This window comes from Helianthus annuus, chromosome 3 (genome assembly GCF_002127325.2).
Source record: "Helianthus annuus cultivar XRQ/B chromosome 3, HanXRQr2.0-SUNRISE, whole genome shotgun sequence".
Taxonomy (NCBI): domain Eukaryota; kingdom Viridiplantae; phylum Streptophyta; class Magnoliopsida; order Asterales; family Asteraceae; genus Helianthus; species Helianthus annuus.
The window spans coordinates 76,176,110-76,200,838 of NC_035435.2; the positions used below are offsets into that span (position 1 = coordinate 76,176,110).

At 36.9% G+C, this 24,729-nt stretch overlaps 1 protein-coding gene across 1 annotated transcript; it reads left to right on the forward strand.

The window, feature by feature from the left end:
• The first annotated feature begins 6,618 nt into the window (after positions 1 to 6,618).
• On the forward strand, positions 6,619 to 20,196 carry LOC110931490 (nucleolin 2-like). The gene is made up of 2 exons (XM_022174882.1): positions 6,619 to 6,841; positions 19,829 to 20,196. The coding sequence occupies exons 1-2, from the start codon at positions 6,619 to 6,621 to the stop codon at positions 20,194 to 20,196; spliced, it is 591 nt and encodes a 196-aa protein (XP_022030574.1).
• The last annotated feature ends 4,533 nt before the right edge of the window (positions 20,197 to 24,729 follow it).

Below are 24,729 nucleotides of genomic sequence, written 5' to 3' on the forward strand. Positions count from 1 at the left end.
TCCGCACATCATACGTGTTAGTACGCACTCAACGTAGAAGGAATCGTTCACGATCCTGAATTCACACCTCTCGATGTATATCCTTGAGCATCGCCTTGAACTCCACGTCTCTATCACCGCACTCTATATTACTGACAACACAAAGCTCATGAACGGAAGTTCAAGGCATCCGCACCAGGTTTCTAGAAACCTGCTCCCTCGTGAACAGGCCAACGTGCAGTCCATCAAAACATCTCTTCAGCTCTTGAAGAGTAGCCCTATCCTCATACACCTGTTCCTCAATTTGACTGATAAAGCTCAGAATTAAATCATCAGACTCTGTAGAAGTGTATGATGCCATTTTAACTTATATATTACTCAAGTGATGTGAAAGAATGATATCTTCGTAGCAAAACGTGATGAAAAACAGGTGAAGTAGCAATGAGTTTATATAGTGAGATATCTAACAGCACAAGAAGTCAAATTTAAACTCATTATACATTTAATAATCTAATCAAGCAAAACGTGTAGATTTAATATAAACATATAAATTTATATTTCAAAACAGCAGCCTTTTAATGCAAAAACCTTTTCAAACCCCAGCTTTTATGGGAAAACTATAAAATTAAATATCAAGAAACCCAAGTGACAAATTTTAAAGCTTCAAAGAAAAAAAACATGTTATCATAATTACAATTAACCTCTTCGTTTACCATATAGACGCGTTTTAAACACTATAAAAGATCAATGATTAGTTTGATTCAAAACATCAACAAATTCTCTTACAAATCATTGTCTGTCAAAAATAAATCAAAATCAGCAAATCCAACAAAAATCTAGATGGCAAACAGATGCTTCTACCACTGGTCAGACACCAGCAATGTTAAAATACAATTGTTGATGTCGTCACTCAAAGAAAAAAGATCAGATGAAGAACTAAACAGAAAAGTCGGCATAATCAGTGACACTAATTACAACAAAACCTGGAACAGCATAGCATTGCTTGATGAAGTCCTCCGCTCTCCTCCATCAGATTTCCAGAAGAATGCAAAAGAGTTTCTGACACAACTACTAAAACAGGATCAGAAAATCTGCGACATGCTAACCAATCTGAAAAACAAAAGAAAGAATGAAATCACATGGAGAAAGGCGAGAGTCTACGAAATCCTAGCAAATGTTAACTGTAGTGTGTAAAAGTTTATGCATATTTCAGTAAATTTTTATCTTTCTATGTATATTTATTTAATTTAATACTATCAATATGCATATTAACATATTCTAAAATGTGAATGTTAATAAAAAATTAGTATAACTACAGTTAAGAAAAATAAGCCACAAACCTAAAATACAACTCTCCCATCAAAGAAGGTAGCACATATAACTTTTCACGTTATTGCAACAATCTATACTTTCTATAAAAGGAGAAATATGAGTGACATAAGAAAAGCTGAATTGGCATTTAACGATGTTGGAACAATGCAACTCTCCCATCAAAGAAGGTTGCACATGCAAATTTTCATGATGTTGCAACAATGATATTGCAACATCGATGTTGAAACGTTGATGTGTGATGGGAAGCTTCATTGGAACGACGATATTGGAACAATGATATTGGAACAATAATGCGTAAACAGAATCAACAAATGTTCGACCACATGATATTGAACGATAATGTGTAAACAAAAGCAACAAATGTTCGAACAAATAACTGTAATCGGAGATTAACCGGCTGAATCATGAGAGCTATGCATTTGAGAGAGAGAGAGAGAGAGAGAGATAGAGAGAGAGAGAGAGAGAGATATATGCTCGCAGATATGAGTGAGAGAGATAACTTGAAATTTGAATTTTCAGCTAGATTCATATATGTTCTTTATATGGTTCGAATATATGGTTTGAATTTTGAATTTTGAATCTGGAGTCAGAATTTTTTTGAATCTGGCCAGAGGTTTGCTTTTCTTATGAAGAGGAGAGGTTTGAATTATGAATGAAGAGCAGAGGTTTTAATTTTGAATGAAGTGTAGAGGTTTGACTTTTAAATGAAGGGCAGAGGTTTGAATTTAAAATGTATTTTAAATTAAGCTTTATGATGCAATAATGACATAAAAAAACATTGTTGGTCAGCCTCTCTGGCTGTCACATCAGCTTTTCTTATGTCACTGGGATTTCTCCTTTTATAGAAAGTATAGATTATTTCTATTTAAAAATTATATAAAATCAATTAAATTTAATTACATAAATTTAAAAAAAAACATATATTTACAAAACTACATGAAATTTAAAAATAAAAAAATTACATAAACTTTAATTTTCATCTTTGTCTTCGTCAGGGTTGTCTCATGGAACGCTCCAAATGTGTTCAACCAAATCCACTCGAAGATTGTGATGTGTTGTGTTGGTGCATATGTCTGTCGACTTCGTCTTGTATCGAGTCTTGTAACTAGAATGATAGACCAGGACACGTAGTTCGAGAAAAACGGGAAACAGGGCCGAACCAGTCACTTCGCACGAAGTGAGCCAGTTCGTGCGGACTGGACCAGTTCGTGCGGACTGGACCAGTTCGTGCGGACTGGACCAGTTCGTACGAACTCGACCAGATCGTGTGGCCTGATGGTTCGTGCGACCTGGCTTGCCTATATATAGTGGTCTTGTCATTTCATTTGAAGAACTTTGTGATTCCGGTAGCGAAGCTCTGCTGAAGTGTCGAACAAGCTGTAAACGTTATCAAATCAATACAAACGACAGTTAATCTACTTCTAAGAGCATATCAAGCTGAATGAAGATCAAATCAATGAATTCCGCCTCTGATTTGGTCTAGAACTCTTCTGATCGACTCGTTTAGATCGATTCCCCGATCCTATCAAGTGGTATCAGAGCTCAGGAGGAAGAGTTCTTACTATTTCAGCTTGTTTTCAAGGATAAAATCTGTTTTCTACTCACTTCTACTCATTTTCTACATTTTTTCTTCAAAATTTCAACGAATCCACGGTCAAAATGATCTGATTTTGTCATATAACACGTAAAACTGAGTTTTAATCAATCCTTGAAAAAATCAGACCTAAAATCAACCTAAAACTTGGTAAAATGGTCCAGATCGCGTGAAAACCATTTCAGTTCGTTCGAAAATCATCTCAGTTCGCACGAGTTGAGTATTCAGGTCGCACAGATTGATCTCTGGTCGCTTGAAAGTATCCAGGTCGTGTGAATTTGATCCAGTTCGCACGAGGTACTCAGTTCGCACGGTTTGGAAAAATCAGATCGCACGAAGTGGTCCAAACCGTTTGAAAATAGTCCAGTTCATTTGAAATCCACCAGATCGCACCAAAATTCAGTTCGTACCAATTCCAGGTCGTACGGGCTAGTCAAATCGCACAGGTTACCAGATCGCACGAAACACTCAGATCGTTTGATTTTGACAAATTGTTTGTTATTTCTAGTTCGTTTCAAATTGTCAGCTCGTTTGAAAAATGGATTCTGAATTTTACAACGCATTTGCTAAACCGATCACTATGGCTCAGAACGTGAACTTAGAAAATGAAATGGGCACCATGCAAAAACCACCTAAGCTCATGAATATTGAGGAGTATAATGGATGGGAGGAACGTTTTGAAAATTGGGTTCAAGCAAATCACTTAGATGTTTGGGAATGTATTGAACAACGATATGTTAGACCGATTGATGAAGACGGAGAGATTGTTGCGATTAAAGATTTAAGTGATGATGAGAAAAAGAAATACAAAAGTGAAAAGATGATGATCAGTATTTAGCAATAAGCCATTAAAGAAGACATCTTGATCTTATTGCAACACAATGGAAGTGCACACTCAATGTGGAAAGCACTAAAAACGAAGTTTGTTGGAAGTCAAGACATGACCAAGAACAAAAAATCGCTTTTGAAGAAAGAATTCGATCTATTTCGTGGATTGAAAACTGAAAACACCAAAATGATTATAGAAAGATATTGCAATTTGGTGGTTAACATGAAGTGATTGGATATCAAGAAAGATAGAGAAGAATGGGTTGAAAAGTTGGCTGATTGTTGGTGCATCCGTCTGTCGACTTCGTCTTGTATCGAGTCTTGTATTTGTATAGATAGATCAGGGCACGTAATACGAGAAAATTGTCAAAAATAGGTTAGAAGTTAATTTCGCACGAAATTACAATCTTGTAATTTCACACGAAATCACAAGGTAATTCCGCACGAAATTAGATTTCGCATGAAATCTAATTTCGCTTGGTTATTCCGTGCGAAATTAGGCAGCCTATATATAGTGGTGTCTTGATTTCATTTGTAACTTTCTGGCTTGAGTACCGAACTGCTGCCGAAGTGTCAACTCGTTGTAAATCATTGTCAAATCAATCAAAATACAGTTTAAAGTGTATATCTAGCTGAATTGAACTTGATAGGACTGTTTCCGCCTTTCGTATCGAGCAAAAACTCTTCTGATCGACTCGTTTGGGTCAGAAATCGATCCTACAAGTGGTATCAGAGCTCAGGAGGAAGAGCTCATACCAATTCAGCTGCAAATTCTGATTTCTACACCTTCTTTTCACAATTAACAACTTTTTCACGGTCAAAATGCTTTGAATTTCTCACATTATACTCGCAATTGTGTTTTAACAAATCCTTGAAAGTTTCAGACTTAAAATCGGCTTAAAACTTGATCAATTTGACAAAATTCAGCTCGAGATGATGACATCAGCATAATTTCGCATGAAATTACGGTTTAATTTCGCACGAAATTACCTTATTTCGCATCAGATAGTAATTTCGTTTGAAAATTTTACACGTAATTAGTAATTTCGTTCTAGGTTGTAATTTCGTTTGATAATTTCGCACGGAATTACCTATTTCGTTTGAAAGGGTGTAATTTCGTACGGAATCAGTAATTTCGCGTCAGATTGGTATTTCATTTGGAAAGGTTATTTCGCACAAAGGGTATTTCGTTTGAAATTTAATTTTGTTTGAACTAACTGTTTGTGAGATTTTGAAACCGAAACATGGAAGAGGAATTTTATAACGCCTTTGCTACTTCGATTACCATTACTCAGCAAACAATGTTGGAAAATGAAACGGGTACCATGCAAAAACCGCCTAAGCTCATGAACATCGAGGAGTATAAAGGATGGGAAGAACGTTTCGAAAACTGGGTGCAAGCAAATTACTTGGATGCTTGGGAATGCTTAGAAACGAAATATGTTAGACCAATGAACGATGACGAAGAAGAAATTGCTATTAAAGACCTTAGTGTGGATGAGAAAAAGAAATACAAAAACGAGAAAATGATGATCAGTTTACTACAACAAGCTGTTAAAGAAGATATTTTGGTTTTGTTGCAGCACAATGGAAGTGCATACTCAATTTGGAAAGCATTAAATCAAAGTTTGTTGGAGGTCAAGAGATGGTTAAGAATAAAAAATCCCTTCTGAAAAACGAGTTCGATCTATTTCGAGGTTTAAGAACTGAAAGTACTAAGCAGATCATTGAAAGATATTGCAATCTAGTAATGAACATGAAAAGATTGAGCATTACAAAAGACAATGAGGAGTTGATTGAAAAATTGGCTGATGCGTTGCCACATGAAACTTGGGGCACGTACCTTATGATGTTAAGGAATAAAAAAGGGTTTAACTCGTTAACATTGAGCAAGTTCATTGAAAAGCTTGAAGCTCGAGAAATGGAACAAAGAAAGATTTCAAGAATGAAAGATTTTGATGGAGAACAAGATATTGGTCTTTATTACAAAGCAGGTATCAATGATAAGACCAACATGTCACCAAAGGTTGAGACTGCATTCAATGCAAAGAGTTCATCGGGAGGTTCATCTAAAGGATCAGACAGCAAAACAAATTTTTCGTCATATTCGTCATTTGATCCAAACTTGACAGCAAACAAGAATGGAAAGAGGTTACATTGCAACATTGTATTGAATCTTGAGAATTATCAGGATTACTCAGAAGAAGTTGCAAAAAGTCACATGTCTTTGTTGGGAACTGTTTTAGAGTCATACGAGAGTTTAGTTGCAGGTCTGATCGGGAATCCAATGTTGACAAAAGAGGATTACGATCAGATTGATGTTGAGGAGATGGAGTTGATGGATATAAAGTGGTGTTTGGCAAGCGTGTTGAGGAGAGCTGAAAAGTTTAAACAAATCACGGGAAGAGATGATTTCCGTGATGCAAATGTTTCTACTTTAGGATTTGATAAATCTAAAGTTACTTGTTTTCGTTGCATGGAAAAAGGACACTTCAAGAGGGAGTGCACAAATCGCGAGTGGAGCTCAAAATCCGTTCAACAACAACGACTACTATCGGAAAGCAATTTATCATCAAGTTGCTCAACAACAACAACAACCACAAACTGCTCATTTCAGGAAGGAGATTGAAGAATCATCAAAGAGAGCTTGTATGGTGAATCAAGAAGATAACAAATCATCAAAAGGATTCAGTTGGGACAAATATGTTTTAGCCGATGGTAAAGCATGTCTGATAGACCAAGATGATGAAAAGTTACCAGAAGGTTTTAGATGGGAAAATTTCAATTTGGATGACTATGATCCTAACAAAACTCCAAATCACAAAGCTTTTGTTGCTCGAGTTGCTGATGATAGTGATAATGATGATGATTATTATGCAAAAAGAATGGAAGAGCATTTGAGAAAGATGGAAGAGAGTGACAGTGATGATGAAAAAACTAAAAAGAAAAAGAAGAAAATTAAAACACCAGTTAGCAGTGATGATGAAGAAGTTCCAGTGGTCAAGAGAAAAGTTAAAGAAGTTCCAGCTGTCAAAGTCGAAGCAGAAGCTGATGCACAAAAAAATCCAGTGAAATGTGAAAGTTGTGAAGCAATGAAGAAGCAAAACAGTACTTTGATTCACAACATGAACCGATTGAAAGAATCATATGACGTCCTAAACAAAGCCATGAATATGTACAATGAAACAAGCGGTGAACAGGCAACAACCATGAAAACACTTCAAGGAGCTTTCATGACAAAGCAAAAAGTTGTCAACAATTACATTGAGAAGTGTGTTGTTCTGGAACAAAAACTGGAAACTCAGAGAATTGAAACAGAAAGAGTTAATAGGTTGTTAAAAAGTTACTTATGTACTTCTTATGTCATTGACAGGATTTATCCAACAATTGAAGGCATGAAGGCATTTGAAGAAGAAACAATTGAAGAAAAACATTCAGAAAAGAAGAAGGATACTAAAGTGAACGTTTTTGGTAAGAAACAAAGTGTCAGTTACAACAAGTGTCCTCCCCCGCTTGAAAATGGATATTCGCCACGAAATCCAAATTCAGAAAGAGTCGAAAAGGCAACCAACTTACAGTGGGAGTCTGAGTCTTCAGTTAATTTTCCAAAAAACATTGATGTCACGTTTACTTCATTCGACACTGATCATGAGTCCGAGTTAATAAAGAAAGTGGTCGATCAGGTGTTGGATAAAGATGAAACCGAGGAGTCAAAGTCGGAGTCAAAATCAGAGTCAAAGTCTGAATCCGACACGTCATGTTCAAAAGTCAAACATGGCAAAAGAATTTACAATAAAAAATTCCTGTTATCAAAATCTAATTTGAATGATGAAATGTTCAAAGTTGTATATACTTTGAATGATTCAGACAAATTGTATTTTGATGAGGAATTTCCGATAAGAGGTGTCAAAACTGAAATTATAAAAAAGGTTTTCAAAGTAACAGAAATTAATATTTCTGAAATAAAAGATGTAAATCTTTCTGATAAACTTAAAAAATACACCTCAAGAGTTCAACAAAGAGAAAACAAGAAAAAAGGTTACAGTTCTGGTTCTGGTTATTGTGACAACCCTCGTATTTGCATGTATCCGTACGATTATTTAATGATAATTACATGTGCGTAGTATGCAGAAAACTTGACTAAATGGTACCGAATATTTTCCTATGTGTTAGGAATTAATTGTGTTACAAAAATATATGTATAAGACGCTATACGGTACAATTAAACGCTTTAACGGAACGATACGTAACCGAACAACCAGACATTACCCGGGACACCAAAATATTGTCAGGAATATTATTTTATCATTTTTAATTAGTTATGGTCACAAAAATCCCCATACACCATATAAACATGACATAAACCCACTATTGTTGAAAATACCCTTAACCTTCTAATTAAATACCTATTAGTTGCCAAAATTTTACATTTTACCCCCCCCCCCAACCGAAAATTCTGCCCATGATTACAAAAATATTTTGTTTAGATTATAGTTAATGTAATCTTGATTCCTATTGGCCAAGGATCTAAGCAATGATCACAATAGATACTAGGGTGCACTTGGTTCCAAGAAACTCATCATGACTACAAAAACTACACTCAAACTCACCCCCATCCCCTCCCATTCGGCTCCCCCCAACCGATTTCACCATCACCATCTCTCATAACTTCATCTTCTTCATACAAGTCCCCTCTCCAAGATTGAAGATCATTCAAAGTAGTTACAAGTTGAAGGGCTCTCAAGGAAGCTTTGTTCAAGCCTCTAGCACTATCATTTCTTCATCAACCTTGCATTAAGATTTCTAACCCTAGCCTTGTGCTAGTAGTAAGTCCCTTCACACCATTGTTTCATCTTGTTCTTTGTTATGATAGTTAGTAGGATGATGATAATCAAGTAACACAAGAAAATGAACACTAAAAAGATGAACATGAAATTCTGCATAAAAACCCTACATAAAAAGTTCGTATGAAGTTGAAATCAGATAGGTTTAGGGTTGGTTAAAGCATGATTGAGGTTTGAACATTAAATCATCGATAAACTATGGTTAGGACCTTTGTTGATGCGTTTTAAGTAACCTTTACAATGTAAACAGCTTGCTGATTGGAATTTCCAGCCAACTTCAACAGGCTGTAACTGGACCGTTTTAAATCGAAAAACTGATTTTCTGAAGCCTAAAATGTGTATTTTTGAAAAACGAAACAAATGGCACTGGAATCGTAAGTTTTCGAGACCGTTTACTATTTTTAAGGGACTGTTTTTGGACAGCAGCTCAAGCTGCATTTTTACTGCAGAAAAGTGTGTCGTATTCAAAGTCATAGCTTGAAACCTGTGTAGAATCGACTCATGAAATTTTTACAGTAGTTGATCACCGTTGTCACGATGGTCCTCCAACTGGAATTTCGTCAATCGGACTTACAAATAATTTTTAGTGAATTATTCCGTAAACTGCAATCAGAAAGTAACAAATCTGATTGCAGTCGGTAAAATGATTTTCTGTAAAACATTGGTAACGAACTGGACCCCGATATTTTTATATAATAAATTTTGGAACATATATGACATTCTGCAAAAATTTGAGAATTTTTGGAAAGGGATAACTATTTTATAAAACCCCGAAAACAGCCCAATTCTGAGTATAAAAGCTGAAACGACATAAGTAGTGATTTGCGTGTCTAAATGTCGGGTAGATTATCCGAGAGTGATATAACATGATATATGTCAATAAAAATGTTATATGCAATATCGTATGCTTGCTTATGAACGGGAATAGATGGGAGGCTTATACGGGCATAAACCGTTAAAGTGATGCATGTTATGTGTTAGATGCGTGTAGGAATTTTATGCTTATTTGAAGTCACTAATAAATTAAGTGGTAATCATACTAGGACGTGATGACCTTGACTATTAGCTATCTTTGAGAATCTAACCTAGCAAACCGAGGTGAGTTCACACACTTTCTATCGCATGGGATTCCCGGTGGTTTGGGAATGGGTTAAAGAATTTAAAACTGAATCTACATATCCTCCTTGGGTAGGATATGTACGGCCATCCTCCTTGGGTAGGGTGCCAATATTACTCCTGCGTATTCTCCTTGGGTAGAACTACGTACATTCGTCCTCCTTGGGTAGGACAACAACCTTAAAACTTACTAGACAAAACTCTATCATAAGTTCCTCATTTTTATATCGACTTAATCGCCGAGGCCAATGGCGAGCGGGTCATTAGTTAATAGCGCTATTAGGTTTAACAAACCTCACACCGTGCCAGTCGGACGGGCGTGTACTAATGGACTATGGCAAACCGTCAGTGATGATAGACACTGATGTAGGGCACAACTTATTTGCGTAGTAGTCGATATGGTACAGTCTAGTGGTTCACATGGGGAAGCCCCCACTAATCATGAATATGGTTTGGGTAATAAGGAATGAACTGATTAAACATACTTTCAACTATGGGGTAACCCCCACGGCAATTACGCCAACGAAAGACAAACCACGTTTTTGGATACAACTTAAAACTAAACAACCAAACGTGAACTCACTCAACTTTGTTGTTGACTCGTTGTTACATGTCTTACAGGTCGTTAAATGCTTGGAGCTTGCACGAGGAAGGAGTCGTTGTGGTGTACGAACTGTTATGTTCCGTGCTTAATATTTAAATCCTTATGAACTTATTAAACTTGTGTTTTGGACTTTAAACTTATGGACTATGAACTTATATTTTGATATCACGTATTATGCTTCCGCTGTTTAATTTAAAACTTGGTTAACTAGCTTTTGGTCACCAATTGTATTGTGGTTGGTTTTATTTACTTAAATACGTTGTTCAATATGATTGGTGGCTCGATCCTGGTCACGTCACGCCTCCAAGCGGTGGTACTCCGCATGGTGGATTTTGGGGGTGTGACAGATTGGTATCAGAGTCATTGGTTATAGTGAACTCGATTTTGAAACGATGTCACACAACGAGGTTTTTGAAACAATATAACCCATACGAGTTTTACTAACGAGTTTTCACGAGATGTTTACAAGTTCTTATTTTAAAGCAAATATTTTTGGGTTAGGAGTCATGGTTACGAGATTTCTTATACTATAACCATCTTGATTTGAGTTGGTTAAACTATGTTGCAATACACTTTTCAAAACGAGGTTTGTATTTTGACTCTTGTAGTCTAACGAGGTACTGCAACATATAAACAAGCCATGAATCTGATACTCCCACAAAACCTATGTACTCGCCAGCATTTCTTTGCTGACTTTACTTTTTACATACGTTTCAGGTGGTATTGCTTGATGTTGCTTGCTAGGAAGCTTGTGTCACATAGGACTTGGACGAGGCCTTAGTGATTTAAAAACAGTTATAAACAATACGTAGTTTGTTTGTTTTGATTTAAAGACAATGTACATTACATAATAATTCAATAAAACAAAACATTTGGTTACCATGGTTGTGAAACAATAATTCTGTTGCAACACTCCCCGACGTTTCCGCCACGGTTTATTGTTTTAACGTGGTCGGGGTGTGGCAGAAAAGTTGGTATCAGAGCCAATGGTTATAGGGAATTAGGTTATTAGCATTGCTTTGACCTAGACTATAACTTTAGGACCCTAACACAAGTTTACTTGTGTTTAGATTTTTTAAAACAATACCGTCACCTATCCTTAGGTGATAACCACAACGAGAACACAATAACGAATCCGCTTCGAAAATTGATCATCTATCCTTGGATGATTGATTACTAGGTTTTGAACCCTTTGTTATATGGTTTTGAACCCTTCCGGTTTGATCCATTTTGGCTTAAGTGCCTTCTGAATTTTTTTTTTTAAATCTCGTCAAAGTTTAGGTCTAAATAATGTGAACACGTGCAAACTGGAAGAGTGAATGCCTGTACCCTGAGTTTTCTGTCTAAGGCTAGAGTGTTCGTACAAATCCGCATTTTCGGACCAGTCATTCTTACCTAGGAACTCTTGGGGTGAGTGTTCACTTATAGGCGAGCATGTCTTCGCGATACATTATACTGACCCATTTACTTTGATTGGTCAATGCGTGTCGTTTGTTTGTTCGAGGTAACGAACAAATGATCGCCTTCCTTGTGTTGTGTCGATATTTTCAATGCCTCTTTTGTTTTCCCAACTGTCAACCTCACTCGTTTCCCATGTTTCCTTTTTAGACAATGCCTCCACGACGCAATACTCAAACCGATGCTCGAACTTATAATGCTGAGGAAGTCGCAGCCCTTGTCTCTCAACAAATGGCTGCTGTGCTTCCAGGCATTGTGACCCAAATCCACGAGTTATACAACAACAACAATAATAACAACAATAATGCTCAGTGTAATTTCAAGAATTTCAATTCTGCGAAGCCGCTTAAGTTTTCTGGGTCACAAGGAGCAACCGCGCTCCTGCAATGGTTTGAGAGTATCGAGAGCACATTCAGACATGTGCAGTGTCCGAATGCGCGCAAAGTTGAGTTTGCTTCAAGCGTATTTGAGAAGAGAGCTCTTACATGGTGGAACGGAATGATGCGTGATAGGGGTGCTGAAGTGGCACTAGCACAGACTTGGGATGAGCTCCGAGCTCTCATGATGAGAGAGTTCTATCCCCGACACGAGATTCAGTGTTGGAACGAGAATTTGACGATTTGAAACAAGTCGGGGAGAACACCGTGCTTATACGGATCGATTTGAGGAGCTTAGTTTGTTGTGTCCCACGATGGTTACCCCGTTGGATAAGGCAATCGAGAGGTATATCGATGGTTTACCCGACTCCATTCAGGACATCCTGACTGGCGTTAATCCTACTACCGTTCGTCAAGCGATCGAGTTGTCTGCTACCCTGACTGAATCTCAAGTCAGGAAGGGTAAACTCACCCGCAAGGGTGATAAAAAGAAGTCAACCGATTCTGACAAGGGTAAGGGTGAGAAGCAGGATGAGGCTTCAAAGAAGTCAAGGAAGCGCAAGGCTTCCCAAAACTTTGCTGTCACCAATCAAACTGCTCAGAACCCACCGACTCAACCTCCTGCGAAGAAAGCATATGCTGGTACCGCACTTCACTGTACTCGATGTAATGGTCACCATGTTGCCCAACAGGCCTGTAAACAGTGTACTACGTGTGGTAGATTTGGGCATTTGGCCAACATTTGTCGTTTTGGTCAAAATCAAGCTGCCCAGGTCCCAGCACAAGCTCAAGGGAATGCTGCAAGATTCCCACCTGGTTCGTGTTTCAATTGCGGAGAAATGGGTCATTTCCGCAACAATTGCCCGAGATTGGTAAACGCGAATGCGAATGCGAATGCGAATGTCAATCCGAATGTCAACGCAAACACGAATGTGAATCCCGCTCGTGGGCGAGTGTTTAACATCAATGAGGCAATCGATGATGCGGCAATGAACAATTAGTATTTTATAATCCCTCTGGTTGTTATCTTTTAACATTTAAAGACAATGCAGTTGTTATATAAATAAAATTTGTGGTTTTATTTTAAACTACTGCAATTGTATGAATGTTTGATACAACTTTGTGATGTCAACACAAAGACAAACTACTCGTGTGATTCTGTCATTCCCATGATCACTTGTGATCTCTCCTAGAACCTTAAACGCTCGTTTCTTTTAAAAACCCACTGTTATTTAAAAGGATTCATCTGTCCGAGATGTCTCACCTTGGGGAGCTCCTGTCCTCTTTGTGAAAAAGAAAGATGGATCTTTTCGAATGGGTATCTATTATCGTGAGCTTGATAAGCTTACCATCAAGAATCGATATTCCCTACCTCGAATCGATGATTTCATTGTCTTTTGTGACACGCCGAATCTAGGCCTTGATTCTGTTCTTATACGTTGAGGTAAAGACATAGCATATACGTCAAGACAATTGAAAGTTCACGAAAAGAACTATACAACTCATGATCTCGAATTGGGAGCTGCAGTCCTTGCTCTCAAAACCTGGAGACACTATCTTTATGGCATGAAGTGTATAGTTTTCACAGACCACAAAAGTCTCCAGCATATTCTCAATCAAAAGGAGCTGAACTTGAGTTAAGCTCTTGAACGATTACAATTGCGTGATTCGCTACCTTCCTGGTAAGGCGAATATCGTAGCCGATGCACTTAGTCGAAAGAAACAAGCCAAGCTTCACTCTGTTCAAACTCTAATTTATATTCAATCACTTGTCCTTCAAGCATAACGATCTTGTAAAAACGAAGGCTTTTTGAAATGTGAGCTACCGCTTCAATTCGAGCTTAAACTTGAAACAAAAAGGGACGATGGGTTGCTCTATTTTAAAGATCCTCGTGGATGATTCCCTGATTGGATTCTTGTACATTCTAATATGTACATTACAACCCAATAAGGACAAAACGAATTCCTATTAAGATCTTCCTATCTTCATAGTTAGACTCTTGGAAATATTTAAAGTGCCAAATGAAATCCACGGATTGGATTCCTGGCGTACTTTAAATACCCGGGTCCAAAGATAACAAATTAAAGGTTGAATTAATCAATTATGCGATTTTGTGATTATGTGTTTATGTGTTCTCCTTTGTGTTTTGTGCGATCCGATTTTTTTTCAAAATCCTCATAGAATCTTCCATATCTTCATATGAGGGATTCATAGTAGGATATTCAAAGGTACTACCTTAAATCCTTAATGGGCTTCTACGTGGTAGTTAAGACCCTTGGATTATATAAGTGCCATTTCATAATTCGAAAAAGACCCCTTGAGTGGTCTAGTTAAAGATTGATTCAACATCTGGTCATGAATGACATGTGATATAGCTGGAAAGACTTCTAGGTAGTCTGTTTTAAAAGATCATTTATTGATCTAAAGGACTCAATGATGGTCTAGTCACACTCATCACAGGTTCGTTCATTTGGTTCTTCCCTACACATTATCAAAAAACACTGTGTGGACTATGCAAGGAATTACGTGATTATGGACGCGTACATAATTATGAAATTCAGTGCACAGAAACCACAGTAAGATTTATCATGTGTAAGAACTGATAGTGGCAACAATAACGGAATGTGAACGATGTAATGGAGGTACGGTGGACGCACCAATGGCACTTCATATACTTGTATATAAGTGTCCCTCTTACATTGCAAGCATAATGTTATTAAAGTTACTAGAAGTTCAGAACCCAACCAGTATTGTCTTATCTTTTCGACTTCATGTTTCGAGCTCTCACAAGTTTCCTCTGATTAAATTTCGGGACGAAATTTCCTGAAGTAGGGGAGACTATGACATCTGTGCCTCCAAGACCATCGAACAAATACCAAATCAATGAAATATTGTATTTCATACGTGGAATTTGTATAAATATGTGTATCGTTTGCACATATCAATTCTCGTTCGATTTCAAGCTCTAAATCGCTTTCTGGAAAGTTATACGCAAACTGGTGTGTAAACGCAGTCAGTTTAACGCGACAAACACTCTGGGATAGTGAAATAAGCTTAACATACCATAAATAACCTTTACATAACTTAGAAATAAGTTTTGGAAGGTTTGGTGTGTCGAAATCAAGTTTATTCGCTTACAGGGACTAATTTCGACAAACTGCGAAAGTATGCCGATTCGTACTGTAACGAACATTCCGGAACTTTATCATAAGTTAAACATGCCCTAAATATCCTTTACATAGCTTAGAAATAGGCTTTGAGGTGTTTGGTGTGCAAAAATAAACTTATTGGTCATTCAGGGACTAAAAGCGTCAAAAAGTGCACAAGTTTGCATTTTCACGCATATCTTATGTTCTGAATATATCCGGACATCCAAAAATTTATGTGATCATTAAAATATTATATTTTAGTGATTGGCATGATAAAATTCCATTCGTCGCTCAATTTGGATCGTTTTTGCGTTCGTTACGACTTCCGTCGTAATTAACCGAACAACGCAACCGTACGACCAAACGAACCGACATCCGAGATATTTTTGAGCATGTTTTGAGTTCCCAATACTTTAACATCATTTTGGAACCTTGAAATGAGGTTAACGGGGCTTAAACGTGTCAAAAATGGGCCGAAACGCATGTTTCTAAGCTGTAGGGACCAATTTTGACAATCTGCCAAAGTTGGCCAGGCGGGGCGCGTAAGCCTTAGCCAAATCTTACGTGGGCCGCGTGGGTCTGTCAGACAGAAACAATGAATCTGGTCATTTTACACGATTTTGATGGTTTTGATGGGTGGTTTTCATTACTAGGGGCTGGTTTGTGTGCTCTCCAAGTCCCCCAATCCTACCTTGACACTTGTAGGGCTTGGATCATTGCCTCCTCTCCAAGAAATGATCCTAACGGTTCTACGAAAACTATATATAGGCCATCCCATTTCACTTGTTCTTTGCTCATTCACTTCTCTTCTCTTCTTCATCTGATTTGGAAGGCTCCCTCAAGTGTAAGGAGCTCTCTAAGTCTGATTGGGAACTTGGTTTTTCTTGTAGAAAAGATAGCAAGGACCCATTGTGAGCATTCTTTCATTCTTTTTATTGTTTTCCTAGCTTGGAAGTCAAATATAGTTTGACTTTCAGCTTTGACCACGAGATGGTCAACGAGAAGTTCACTTGAACTTCGCAACGTGAGCGTAATCACGTTGGTTATAGTCCTTAGTGACTATACCAATTGATTACCACGTTCACTAGGTGTAGTGACGAGTCAAAGTTTCGGTCAAAATGCGTTTTAGCACGCATTTTGCAACGGGACTACTATTAGGTATCAAAACACTTTGTTTTGATACCAAATCAGTAGGTTAAACATGCTTTGACATGTTTAACTCGTCACTAATAGTTAGTGCTTGTTTAGAGTCGTAAGTCGAGCGGTCTAAACCACCGCTTAGACTTTCGAACTCGACCCGTTTGGTCGATCTTTAGGATCCAACCAAGCATGGTTAGTGACAATAGTTGCATAGGGAATAACCTTCCGAGGTTATACCTTATGGTCACCGAGTTTAAGTAGTTGTATGATAGGTAGATTATATGCCTTAGGTAAATTACCAAAATGCCCTTTTCATGCATAATTGGACTTAAGTATATGTAACCTAACTTTTTTCACCTAAACTGATTATGCAACCTATTTAAACATGTTTAGGCATATAATACTTGTCATAGGACTAGTTAGACGTCTCGAATGCGCGTTTGCGCACACGACGCGTTAAAGTGGCGTAAGCTACCTTAATGGGCCGCGATGGGTCGAAAGCACTTGGGTTAGGTTCCGATTTAGAATGTAGGCTTTGTTAAACCATATCACATGAGTTCTTACACTCATCTGGTTTACGAGACCTCATTCTTTCCGATCTTCCAATTTAGGCGTCTGTTGTTTGACTAGCGATCCGATACTAGGTACCACTTGATTCCTTGATTGCCCGAGCATTGATAGTTCACAAAATCAGGGATACCCTACAATCTCAAGTGAGTACATAGTTCCCATATTTCATTGTTTTCAATTGTTTTGGGGTGATTCATATGTACAAAACTAATTTCAAGGTTTAAACGAGGATTTCAAAAACGATGGTTTATAATAAACTAATAACGATTTCAATAAGGTGAACAAGACTTGTTGGTTGTATTTACATAACAAATGACATTCATTAGCTTTGATCAAGCCGACCAGTATTAGGTTATGGTACCATAGGATCTGACAAATCCCGTTATCAGACTACACCCATTGTTATGTGTGGGGGTTATGTAGATAATGACCGAATCTGTTATTGTTAACTTACCCTTTGGTGGTTTGTTAATGCAAGAAACGAGTTAGACGAGTCACAAAGGTTTGAATGTTGTTAGCAGGACGACCAAAAGTAGTTTCACTATTAAAACGAATACGATTTTGAGACGAGTCAAACGATTTGAGACAACTTCAACAAGATAAACGATTTGGATAAACGATTGGTTTTGAGTAGTGATTAGATAATGGGACGAGTGTAGTATGATAGAATCATGGTAGATATTCCGCTGGTACATCTTATATATAAGTGCTTCTATCATAATACATTGCGTGTCATTATTTAGTTCACTGGTGAAGTTATTTTGAAACAATGTCACACAACGAGGTTTTTGAAACAATATAACCCATACGAGTTTTACTAACGAGTTTTCACGAGATGTTTACAAGTTTTTATTTTAAAGCAAATATTTTTGGATTAGGAGTCATGGTTACGAGATTTCTTATACTATAACCATCTTGATTTGAGTTGGTTAAACTATGTTGCAATACACTTTTCAAAACGAGGTTTGTATTTTGACTCTTGTAGTCTAACGAGGTACTGCAACATATAAACTAGCCATGAATCCAATACTCCCACAAAACCTATGTACTCGCCAGCATTTCTTTGCTGACTTTACTTTTTACATATGTTTCAGGTGGTATTGCTTGATGTTGCTTGCTAGGAAGCTTGTGTCACATAGGACTTGGACGAGGCCTTAGTGATTTAAAAACAGTTATAAACAATATGTAGTTTGTTTGTTTTGATTTAAAGACAATGTACATTACATAATAATTCAATAAAACAAAACATTTGGTTACCATGGTTGTGAAACAATAATTCTGTTGCAACACTCCCCGACGTTTCCGCCACGGTTTGTTGTTTTAACGTGGTCGGGGTGTGACACCAGGTACAATTCTTGGGATGATAGAGTGAAGTAAAAGCCAGGTCGAGATCCTGGAGATGAATAGAGAAAGGAGATGATAGATCAACATCCGAGGGGGAGGTTAATTGATATATTGAAGAGATTGAGGATGTTTTACATTGTCAGATACTTCAAAAGAGTTCGAGAGGACTGATAAAGACTGAAGATTGAAGACTCGACACACCGAAGACTTCGTCAACATCTGAGGGGGAATCTGTTGGTGCATCCGTCTGTCGACTTCGTCTTGTATCGAGTCTTGTATTTGTATAGATAGATTAGGGCACGTAATACGAGAAAATTGTCAAAAATAGGTTAGAAGTTAATTTTGCACGAAATTAGATTTCGCATGAAATCTAATTTCGCTTGGTTATTCCGTGCGAAATTAGGCAGCCTATATATAGCGGTGTCTTGATTTCATTTGTATCTTTCCGGCTTGAGTACCGAACTGCTGCCGAAGTGTCAACTCGCTGTAAATCATTGTCAAATCAATCAAAAGACAGTTTAAAGTGTATATCTAGCTGAATTGAACTTGATACGACTGTTTTCGCCTTTCATATCGAGCAAAAACTCTTCTGATCGACTCGTTTGGGTCAGAAATCGATCCTACACTGATGCGTTACCACAAGATGTTTGGGGCACATATCTTATGATTTTGAAGGAAAATGGTGAATTTGAAAATCTATCACTGAGCAGGTTTATTGAAAAACTCGAAGTTCAAGAGATGGAACAACGGAAGATAGCAAAAATAAAGAATTCAAATGGTGAACAGGACATTGGTCTGTACTACAAAGGAAGTACGAATGATAAAACCAGTATTGCACCAAAGATTGAAACTGCATTTAACACAAACAGTTCTTCTAGAGGGGCATCTCAAGGATCAAACAACAAGATTGGATTCTCTTCATATCCATCATTTGATCCAAATTTTTCAGCAACTAATAATGGCCAAGTACTACAATGCAACATTGCATTACATCTTCAAAATGGTCAGAATTTCTCGGAAGAGGTTGCCAAAGGTCATATGTCTTTGTTGGTGACCGTGTTAGAATCTTATGAAAGTTTGATTACGGGAAGAATCGGAAATCCTATGTTGACCAAAGAGGATTACGATCAGATTGATGCTGAGGAAATGGAGTTAATGGATATAAAGTGGTGTATGGCTAGTGTGTTGAGAAGAGCTGAGAAGTTTAAACAGATCACGGGAAGAGATGATTTCCGTGATGCTGGAACTTCACCTTTAGGTTTTGATAAATCTAAAGTTACTTGTTTTCGTTGCAGGGAAAATGGGCACTTTAAGCGAGAATGCACAAATCGCGAAGCAAGTGGAGCTCAAAATCCATTCGGCAACAATGATTACCATCGAAAAGCGATTTATCATCAAGTCGCTCCGCACCAACAACAATCACCACAAACTTCACATACTAGGAAGGAGCTGATCGAAGAGCCATCAAAGAGAGCTTGTTATGGTCTGATAGATCAAGATGATGAAAGAATTCCAGAAGGTTTTAATTGGGATGATTATGATCCTAACAAAACTTCAAATTCTAAAGCATTTGTAGCTGAAATTTTTGAAGATTCAACTGCTGAAGAGGAATTAGCGTATGCCTATTATGAATCTCAGCAATACAGTCCTAAAAAGAAAGAAGAAGAATCAGCTTCAAGAGAAGAAGCTTCAAAATTAGCACCAATCTTTGATCACTCTTCAGATGAAGAGAGTGATGATGATAGTGAAGAAATTCGAAAACTTGAATATTACAAAAGAAAATTTTCATCTGATAGGAATAATTTGTCTTTTGCAGGAAAAATGGAAGAGAAGGTCAAACCTGAGGAAAATGTTGAGTGATAAAGAAACAGGTTAAAGAAATTCCAGCTATGATGGTTGAGAAGAAAGCTCATACTGAAAAGATGCCTGAGAAGTGTGAAAATTGTGATACTGTGAAAAGGCACAACAACAAATTGATTCATAACATGAACAGACTGAAAGAATCTTATGATGTTTTAAACAAAGCTATGAATCAATATAACAAGTCAAGCAATGAACAAGCGATAACTATGAAGACACTCAATGGAGCATTCATGACAAGGCATAAAATCATCAATAATTACATTGAGAAATGTGCTGAACATGAACAAAAATTGGAAACTCAGAGGATAGAAACTGAGAGGGTAAACAGATTATTGAAAAGTTACTCATGTGCTTCTTACGTGATTGACATGATTTATCCTACAGTAGAAGGCATGAAAGCGTTTGAAGAGAAGACATTAGAAGTAAAGAATACTGGTAAGAAACATAGTGTCGATTATACACGGTGTCCACCCCCGCTTGAAGAAGGATATTCTCCACGAAATCCTAATTCAGAAAGAGTCAAAAAGGCAACCAATTTAAAGTGGGAATCTAAACCTTCATATGGATTGCCAAATAACATTAATGTCACATTCACATCATCTGACACTGATCATGAGTCTGAGTTAATAAAGAAAGTAATCGATCAGGTGTTGGATAAGGATGAGGAGTCAGAGTCAAAATCTGAAAAATCGAGTTCATCAGACAAAAGCTCGAGTCCACCGGTCAAAAGGGTTTACAATAAAGATTTTCTGATGTCACAAAATAATTTGAATGACGAAACATTCAAAGTAGCATATACTTTGAATGATTCAGACAAATTATATTCTGATGAAGAATTTCCAATAAGAGGTGTTAAAACTGAAATGGTTAACAAGGTTTTCAAATTAACAGAAATTAATATTTCTGAAATAAAAGATGTAAATCTTTCTGAAAAACCTAAAAAGTACACCTCAAGAGTTCATCAAAGGTTAAACAAGAAAAAGGGTTACAATTCTGGTTCTGGTTATCAAAAGAAACCAAACCATAACAATAATTTCAAAAAGAAAGGTTTAAGTTTTATTCCACCAGAAAATTATAAAAATGAGAAAACTTATAAACCAAAAACTAAATTTGTTTCAGGGACATCTTCTGAAGAAGAAAAAGAGAATTTATTCAGAAAGCAAAGAAACAAAGAATTCCTTGCTAAGAAGCAAGAGGGAATGAAAAATGATGTTTCTTAGAAGAAGGAGACAAGAACCTGTTACTAATGCAAAGTAGTTGGGCACATTGCATGGAACTGTCCAAAGGCAACCCAAACAAAATAGGGAGTCTCTGAAAAATTGAAAGAAAAGTTGGTTGATAATGAACCACCAACCGAACAATTTAAAGTGTTTAAAAATTCAAAATTTGAGGTTGGTGAGTGTTCAAAAAGTTTTTACAAAAGAAGAGTAAATCTTAACAATCAAAAGTGGGTTGTTAAGAAATCAGATGTTTCATCTGGCGATGAGTTTGTCTCTTCGGAAGCAAAGGAGCCACTTTCTGGCGATGAATCTGACTCGTCAAAGTCAGAGGAGCCACAAGTTGAACTTAAAAGAGAAAATTCAGTTCCGCCAATGGATGACGCAAACTTTCCACCATTGCAGACTGAAAATTTAAAACAAAAAGTTGGCAAAGTTCAGATTTCAAATCAATTCTTTTCTGAAAAGAAAGAATTTGATGTTGAAAAAGCCTTTAACCTTAATGTTCTAAATATTTTTGGAAAAATGGTTGACGGGAAGGTCAAAGGGGTAAAGGAATTTTATGAAAAGAAAAAGAAAGGAAAGAAACCGAGTGATGAGGACTCGGAATCACCCAAGGACCGTCAGGCTTGGGTGAATCTTTTAAACTAAAATCCTAACTTGCCAGAGCTCCCAAGTTGGTAATCGTGGAGCATGAATCGGCATCTTTCTTGAAAAATTCAAAACTGTTATATTTCGATTTACAAGTGGTATTGTTGATAAGAACCTACAAGTGATTTATCAAGGTCATTTAGTTGAACTTGATTTAACTTTCATTCAAGTGGTTAAAAAAGAAAAGGAAATGTGAACTTACAAGTGGTATTTTTAGAAGTGAAAAATGTTTGTTTGAAAAATGTCAAATAATAGTTTTTTACAAGTGGTAATTGAAAAACAAAGTGATGAATTAAACCCCATGTTGTGTGAAATCAACAAAACTAATTTTCCGGAAAAACCATTTTGATTAAAACAAGCTTAAGTGTTTTGAAATCATAATGGGAAAATAGTTTGTTGTCAGGGGAAGTTCTGATTGTTTACGCCTAGTGGATGGAGAATTGAAGCAATTCACATCAGTTTGTCATTTTATTTGTATAGTTTATTGCGTTTTATTTTCAAATTTTCACAGAAAATCAAAAATTGAAACATATTTTTGATTTTAAGGGGAGTAAAAAATTTAGAAATTTGAAAAAGCCAAAAACATGATAAAATCTAAAATCCAAAAACATCGGATAACCAAAAATGAGTGTTGTTGTGAAAAAGAGGAAATGATAGTACATCAGTAGACAATCACGACATGCTAAAGAATTGGAAAGTCAAATGTGATAAACGATCTCACTAATGATATGCCAGTAGGTTTTTACACGTTTAGTAGATTGTTTTCGAGATATAAACCTAAAGATCAAATACTTACTTATTTCGTGGGGAACATCTCTCGGATATATAGGTAACCCCTGAAATCTTGTTTGAAGGGCTTTCTATTTCTGACATACTAGGTCTTTGTGCGTGATGATATTTAGGATATTATACCGGGACTTCTGATTTTGCGGAAGCAATAGCCTAGTCCTCGTATAATATTCTGCACTGCTTTAATCATAAAGCTCACCCTCAGCATAAAAAATGATGAAACATTTAAAAATGCTAATCATGTGTCGTTGAAGAAAAAGATCCCCAAACAGGACACACCTAAAGTCGAGCCATCAACTCTTTGTCTGAACGGAAGTTCTAACCTGAGCTCTCATGGTCTCGCATTACCCGTTTACAGATATCATTAGTGTACATTCAGCTGTAAGACTGAATATAGAAGTCTGGATACGGGAGTATATTCTGAGGTGGGAAACGCGAATAAGTTAAGTTCTTAAAACACTAATTCTCATATCTCGAAACAGTTGAACTTTGTGTGAAAATTTAAGTGGATCAGTATACTGACAATCTAAATGAATCGTTTAAAGTCTAAAAAGGTCAACGGTGTTAGTGATAAGTCTCATAAACTGATATGATCCTCTTACACAAACTCACAAAAATATTGTCTGTAAATATTTCTTTATTGCTTTTCATTAAAGAAAAAATCCAAAAAGATTGTGTTTTAGCATAAAATTTTGAAAAATCAAAAAGATTTTATTTCGTCTTATTTTCGACAATTGATGTTGAAAAGCTGATTTTCAAAAATTCCGAGTGCTATACATGATGAACAATAGGTTTGGGAGAGTTTGTTTGAAAAAAAAAATGATTTTGAAATGATTAAATGGTTCATTAATTTGAAACAAAATTTGTGTATTTCGAATACAAGTGGTTAAGCAGAGATTATGAATGAATAATATCTACAAGTGGTTTCTAAATTTGTTAGATCTTAAAAAATTGAGAAATTTACTTTTGGGTAGAGGATTGTGCAGGTTTGAAAAGCCAGGTTTCGACTCTTGAGGATATGCAGAAAAGAGCCAGATTTCTGATCCTGTTGCTACGGAGAGCTAGGAGACGTGCCTGAACCTGTGAAAGCAGCAAAACGAGATCCCCGTGTCTAAGCCTGAGCAGAGTTTGAGCCAGGATACGATCTTAGAACGAGAGCTATTCCAGACTGTGATCCCAGCTTATTGAAATGGGGAGTCTGAAGACATAAGAGGCAGATACAGATTTTGGATCAACATCCAAGGGGGAATATAGTTGCTGATGCTGAACAATTTAAAGAATCAAGAGATCTGATCAAGAAAATTTGAAGAGTCAGGTTACGATTCTGGAAAGTGAAAGAGAGATAGAAGAAGAGAGAAGATTGAAGGATGCTTACAGAGAAAGACATTTTGGAAAGAGCGAGAAGACTGATCAAGACTGAAGACTTGTCATACTGAAGACTCATACCGAAGACTCGTCAACATCCAAGGGGGAGTCTTGTAACTAGAATGACAGACCAGGACACGTAGTTCGAGAAAAACGGGAAACAGGGCCGAACAAGTCACTTCGCACGAAGTGAGCCAGTTCGTGCGGACTGGACCAGTTCGTACGAATTGGACCAGATCGTGTGGACTGATGGTTCGTGCGACCTGGCTTGCCTATATATAGTGGTCTTGTCATTTCATTTGAAGAACTTTGTGATTCCGGTAGCGAAGCTCTGCCGAAGTGTCGAACAAGCTGTAAACGTTATCAAATCAATACAAACGACAGTTAATCTACTTCTAAGAGCATATCAAGCTGAATGAAGATCAAATCAATGAATTTCGCCTCTGATTTGGTCTAGAACTCTTCTGATCGACTTGTTTAGATCGATTCCCAATCCTATCATGTTGTA